This window comes from Syngnathus leptorhynchus, chromosome 8, assembly GCF_054491065.1.
Source record: "Syngnathus leptorhynchus isolate UIUO chromosome 8, UIUO_Slep, whole genome shotgun sequence".
NCBI lineage: Eukaryota > Metazoa > Chordata > Actinopteri > Syngnathiformes > Syngnathidae > Syngnathus > Syngnathus leptorhynchus.
Window position 1 is genome coordinate 14,085,384 of NC_141202.1, and position 6,837 is coordinate 14,092,220.

General features: G+C 48.5%; 1 protein-coding gene across 1 annotated transcript; it reads right to left on the bottom strand.

The window, feature by feature from the left end:
• Positions 1 to 3,739: 3,739 nt before the first annotated feature.
• Positions 3,740 to 6,786, bottom strand: ankrd34a (ankyrin repeat domain 34A). Its single transcript, XM_085917672.1, has 2 exons — positions 6,704 to 6,786; positions 3,740 to 5,776 (listed from the first exon to the last, which is right to left on the bottom strand). The coding sequence occupies exon 2, from the start codon at positions 5,742 to 5,744 to the stop codon at positions 4,146 to 4,148; it is 1,599 nt and encodes a 532-aa protein (XP_085773798.1). The 5' UTR covers positions 5,745 to 5,776; positions 6,704 to 6,786; the 3' UTR covers positions 3,740 to 4,145.
• Positions 6,787 to 6,837: the final 51 nt, after the last annotated feature.

A 6,837-nucleotide genomic window follows, 5' to 3' on the forward strand; every position in this document is an offset into this window, starting at 1 on the left:
ATGGTCAAAACAGAGAAATTCAGGCTATTAGGCTAATGGTCTTACAAAACAGGATGGTTCTGGACTTGATGACTGCAGCGCAAGGTGGTGTGTGCCACATTATTGGGACCTTCTGTTGCACATACATACCAGGAGAAAATGACACGCACATCAACGACGCCATGAATTCACTGAAGAACTTACAGCAGGCCATGTCAAAAGACAAAGTCCCACATCAATGAGATTTCTTTTCGTGGCTATTCTCTGGCAACTGGTGGCAACTGCTGTTGAAATTTGTGACTCCTGTGCTTTTTGTGCTTGTGTTGATGTGCTTATTTGCAACCTGTGTTATCCCGTGTTTGAAGTCTGCTGTATCAAGATTTTTATCTTCTACCATAGCACAAGTGCAAATACAACATATCAGACATGTCAAATGTGATGACTATGATGGCTGAACAATCATGAGCAGTTTTTGTCTTGACTGTTGTTATTGATAACATTATGGTCGCCTAAGGCAGAGGGACCGTGTGAGACTTTTCCTGCATTATAACATCTTGCCGCAGGTTTTTCACTCACACACTAAAATTGATCTACGTAGATTGCGTAGATGATGTTTAGCCGAGCATGTTTTACAGAAACTTAATGATTTGACCATCGAAAATGCTTCGCAAGTGATGGGTACAATGATGTGCTGTTTCTGTGTTTTGATTTTATTGTTGTTTTTCTTTCTTCATTATATTTTCTTACTTATGTTTGATTGATCGGGGTGGGCATAATCATATGATAAACAGGAGGGATATGTTAGGGTTTATGAACTATCTTGATCGTATGATTATGTTGGGATGTAGACTAGAATGATGAACTTTGTTTTCACCTGTTTTAACCTTTTACCTTTCCTTGACTCTGAAAAGTTTAACCATTCAGTTGTTACCACTTTCCAAATGGTGTGTTGTTTAGTTAGTCATCTGGAAGGCTCCACTAGGTTTTATTTCCACGACCTCGTAAAACAATAAACTGGGACCCTCTGAAGTGGTTAACCATTTGCTGAGGTGACCACCACACATGTAAATTGTCACCCCCACCTTGGCCACTCTCACCCCCACCCTTCTTTTCTCAATAAATACTCTCTTGCATGACTCCAACGGCAGACTTTGTTCGGACATTGCTGTATCTACAGTAACGAACAAATTCTCCACTTGCAAGTGTTCAAAGGGCATACTGTCTCTCGTGTGGTTCTTGCAAAATAAGTTAGAGTCAGAACATCCCTAACAGGTATGTGACGTTCCCGAGCTGCCAGAGCGCTTTGCGATGGACGAATACTCTGAGACGCTGATGTTCAGCTGGTCGCTCGTCTACATCTCACTGGATGAGCTGCTGGACACGCACAAGAACGCACTGAAACTAGGCCAGACTCTGTGCTGCCTGCGCGCCAATAGCGGCTTCCTGGGCCAGCAGGTGTCACAAACATTCCTCCCTGTTTGGACCGGCTGACGGCCGTCGAGTAAGCTGCTCTCGTCAGCTGCTCGTCAGCTGCTCGTCAGCTGCTCGTCAGCTCCTTGGCACCCAGCGGCCTGTGACGCTTTGCAGGCGACCCGGTGGTAAGAAAATGGAGGATGCGCGAGCCAAAAAGAAGTTTCCGCTTGTGAGCTACACAGCCACGCGCCGAAACAAGAAAGGCATTGTGCTGGAGATCCGGGACCTGCCCCCCCCCACTCAGTGAGTGTGCATGCGGTGGTTGGTTTGTAGAAATAAAACTGGTCAGCGCTAAGAGGAGCGATTTGGCCTTGGCTTTCATGAAGAAAACCAAAGACGGACTCAAAAGATGGTGCTCCTCATCCGGCCAGATGCCACCAAGTTGCAACGCCTGCTGGCGCTTTGGCCCCCTTTTTAAAAAGAAAGCTGCTGCGTCTAATCGTACTTTTCTTACACATTAGCATGTGGGACCCTACTGGTTGGTACGGAAGAGGATTACGGCCAGTGAAGAAAAAAAAACGAGGGGTGATCTATATTTATTTATTTATTTATTTATTTATTTATTTATTTATTTATTTATAACAGTAGTCATACTATCCAACCGGTGGTGGCATTTCAATGTCACTAGTTCGAATACTTGCTAGAGACATCGAACCTTGTTCTTTTGATGTTGCTGTGACATCATCATTCTACCAGTCATGACTTCATTGGGATGCCGTCACAAACCCCAAGATAGATAGATAGATAGATAGATAGATAGATAGATAGATAGATAGATAGATAGATAGATAGATAGATAGATAGATAGATAGATAGATAGATAGATAGATAGATAGATAGATAGATAGATCGATCGATCGATCGATCGATCGATCGATCGATAGATAGATAGATAGATAGATAGATAGATAGATAGATAGATAGATAGATAGATAGATAGATAGATAGATAGATAGATAGATAGATAGATAGATAGATAGATAGATAGATAGATAGATAGATAGATAGATAGATAGATAGATAGATAGATAGATAGATAGATAGATAGATGAATTGCGTTTTGAGTGAATATGCACAATTGAGTCATTGCCAAAAACAACCAAAAGAGTTGAGCCTTCCCATAACGCTTCTTCTTCTCTCTTTTGGCTGAAGGTTTAAGAATGTGGTCTTCGATATCACCAACGACGCAGAGAAAGGAAGCTTCCTTGTCAAAGCTCGCTTTCCCGGCGTGGACATGGAAGAATTCCACATCAAATACCAGGTAAAGCTAAGCATGTGTGTCAATGCCGAGACAGCCGTCAATCAATCGCTCATGTGCCTTTAGGTCCTCCTCCAGCTGCAGTACGATGGCGTGGTGGTAATGAAGATGTTTGACAAAGCCAAAGTCAACATCAACTTGCTCATATTCCTCCTGAACAAAATGTTCTTTATCAAATGAAAAAGAAACCTTTGGGAGTTTACTTTGTTTTTATCTTTCAATTGAGCCACAGATAACCATCATCACTTTTGTACTGTGTACATGTTTCTTTCTTCACATTTGTTAAGAACTATCCTGTGCGAGACAAGACATGGAAGTGTTTTTTGACAAGCACATGTGGACAGTACAACATGCATGTGGCCACGTGGCACTCGCGTGTGCTCCTTGCGAATGCCAATGTGCGCTTAGGCGAAAAGCTCATTAATAGAAACCCGTCCTGAAGACAAATCAGCATTGAAAAATTTGACTGGCCAGAGAAACGTCTTTTCAGCTGAAGTAGAAGCATAAGCTTTCAGTCGCTTGTCGTGCCACTTTGGAAAGTAAATCGATCGAGTGATCAAGTGAGCGAAAAATCAATAGATTGTCAGCAAATGAACAATAAGCCAATCTTGTCGAGTGTTCTGAGAGTTAAATAGAAAATGTTTTAACCCAGCAGGGGTCTGCCCACTTTTCAGCTCCACCCCCTCTCACTCGCCTCCACTTGCCAGCTGTTTTCATTGTACCCAAAACAGCTAGGTTCCTCCGTTCCCGTGCCAGGTTTTTGGGGCTCTGCGGTCACATTGGAACCGTTCCTCAGAACGAACCAGCAGGCTGTGTCGTCACTATCCTTTGATTGGCCGACAGATGTTGGGCGTCAACTCTATTGCGCATGCCCGTTTGCCTGCTTTCGAGCCAGTCGGCCACCGTCAACTCGTTAAGCCGTAGAAACATGTATTATGTTTGTTCATATTGACTATTTCATGCATACAGATTGAAGAAATATTCAAACTTGTGGTTAAAAAAAATAAAAGAAAAAAATTATCAGGCAGCGCACATTGTGAGCCCTCCATTCAAATGAACAAGCAGTGAAGCAGTGATCCCGCAAAACCTGCCGGTGGTCTTGAGACCGACAAAGACGTCCTCCAGTCGAAGCCTTGGCAATCCCCCGGTCCGACAGTCACGGCTCTCACCTCGGATGATGAAAAGATATCAAACACATAAGCTTTACTCATCAACACTCTGTCGGCACGAGCTAAGATAGATCTGATCCATGTTGAGAACAATATGTTGCCAAATAACTGAGCTGACACATCAATATCCAGTATGTTTATCGCCCCTTTGTGTGTCTAATTAGGATAGTGACGTGATCAAACATGGCAAAGCCTGTGCTAAAGAGATGTTTCTTAGCGGGAGCCCCCATTGAAGAGCAGAAGCGGTCAGCCCATCCATGAAGATGTCAATCGCCGTTTGACTCCATGACCTTCTCAGCCAGAATCTCTTGGAAAGTGGAGAGCTGCTTCATCTGCTCCGTCTGCATGGAGTGCCTCCTCGTGAGCTTTTTTTTCACCTTGAAGTCGGGACCACGTTTGGGCGAAGCTGGGACCACGGGAACCAAGATTTTGTGAGCGGCGTGGACCGGCGAGGGGGGCTTGCTGTTGCAGCGGATATCTGGGATGGGTCTCTGGAGGTTCATGTTGAGTGGTGGCAGGAAACCGGGCCTGGTGTGTGCTATGCGATCCAGGAGTAAGGTGCCGGACCCGCGCCGCTCCAGGAGTCCGGGGCTCCGGCGATGCGCTGCCGCAGGGGACAAGGGGTTGGGGATGTTGTCGAGAGACTCCCGAGATGAGCTTGCGACCAGGGAAAGGGGGGATGCATTGTACCTCTTCCGCTCCACGGACACCCGCCCAGATTCAGGGGATGCGGGTATGGATTCTGGGCCCGCGTGGCCGTCAGCCTCGTAATACTCCATCCGGGTCAGTTTGGGATATACCAAGCTCTGTGGACCAGCGGCGTGTTCTTGGGACTCCGGCGGCGGTTTACTGCAATGTAACGTTTGGTGCTGCTGAACCTTGTCCACCCAGGTGGAGTGAGCGAGGACCTCGGAGCAGGGCCGCTCTGTGCCTTCTGGGGAACAAGGCTCATGGGTCTCGATGCTGTGTCGCCGAGACAACAGAGGTCTGGCAGACTCGCTGAGGCACAGTCCGTTCATTCGATGACTGAGACGGCAGACGCCCTCCGCTTCCTCCGGAAACCCTCTGACGCTCTCCTTAGGAAGCCCGCCCGAGGCCAAGGGGGCCACCAGACCCCAAGGCTCTGAGTTGAGCCTCTTGAGCAGCTTGTGAGGAGGTGCCGCCGCCGCTCTCTTGTCTCCCTGAGGCCGGCTGTCGAGTAGCGGCAACGCAGAGGCCAGCGGGAAGCTGAAGATTCGATCCTCACCTCCTCCCGTGTCACGCCCCGCTGGAGAGGAGGTGACGATCTCCACGTCCGATGGAGACATGCAGGCGGCGGGTGTGCACTTGGGGGACACCTTGTCGGCCACGCTCGGAGACGGAGGGGAGTTTAGGTACTGCTTTGTCTTTTTGGTACCGGATGGTGACGTGTCGGTGGTGATGATGATGACTTCCTTGCCTTTGGCCCGGCAGGCATCCAGCAGGACCTGCAGGGTGTCACGGTCGCTCGTGTTCAGGGCATGCATGAGGGCCGAGCATCCCGAGTAGTCTTTGAGACTGGGATCGGCCCCATTCTCCAGTAGGAGGGAGACGGCTTCCTTCCCGGCCCGCTTGGCGCAGGCGTGCATCAAGGCCGTTCTGCCACTCTTGTCTGGGATGTTGGGGTCAGCACCCTTCTCCAGCAGGAAGCGCACCATCCGCAGGCGGTTCCGAGGGTCCCCGTAGTTGGCCAGGCAGGCCGCTGACACTGGGGTTTGGCCCAGCTCGTTCCCCTCATTGACATAGGCGCCGCCCTCCAGCAGCAGACGGGTCAGCCTCAGCTTCCCCTGGGAGACGGCTTTGAGGAGGGCGTTGCCTTCCATCTGCGGCCGCTCCGCGTCTCCCATGGTCAGGAGGTCTTTTCAAGATATTGCCGGACCTGGGGAAGGAGCCCAGACAAAGTGTTGGTGGGTTTTGCCGTAGATGTTTTTTTGTCATTCCGTCTCTGGTCATCTTAGTAAAGCAGCAAATGCCAAATGCTTCAAAACATTGCTCTCCCATCCAGGGCAGACTGGTTCTGTTTGGAAGCCGCCATTTTCGCGTGCGTAAACGGCGACGTCGCCAGGCCAAGACCAATTTGCACACTCCCATTACAGCGTGTTGCAATGGGCTAAAGGAACAGAGCACCCCTGCCAATTGCAGCCCATCATTCCGATCGATGTGGTGCTTTAAGTGGCCAGTCTGAGGTACCAGTACTTTTCAATGTTAGCCTCTAGCTATCGTGCTGCCAATTTTTCCACAGTACCTTCTCTTCTGCGTTATGCTTTGTGCCACAGTCGCTGGTGGTCTTGAGGTACATTTGCCTCTCTCTCTCTCTCTCTCTCTCTCTCTCTCTCTCTCTCTCTCTCTCTCTCTCTCTCTCTCTCTCTCTCTCTCTCTCTCTCTCTCTCTCTCTCTCTCTCTCTCTCTCTCTCTCTCTCTCTCTCTCTCTCTCTCTCTCTCTCTCTCTCTCTCTCTCTCTCTCTCTCTCTTGATCTCTCTCGATCTCATTCTAGGCATACCGGGCACTTTTACCCATTTAAAGCACTGGATTGAGGTGTTTAGATGGAGCATTGTCATTCGATTTGGTCACCACGGGAACCTGGCTAGTGACATCGCGGTGACATGTTTATGTAACAGTGACATCACAGTTGCGTTTGTGATGTCACCTTGGTATCATTGGTATCATGATGATGTCATAGTGGGGTTTGTGACGGCATCCCAATGAAGTCGTGGCTGGTAGAATGATGATGTCACGGCAACATCAAAACAACAAGGTTCGATGTCTCTAGCAAGTATTCGAACTAGTCGTTAGCATAGCATTTACCTGACATGTTGATGCCGTCTTGTATCGCTGCACGCGCACCGTCACGTCAAATCGACATTTCAAGACTCTTGCCTCTTTCTCGCGTGCACACGTGCACACACACACACACACGCACACACAGACACACACACACG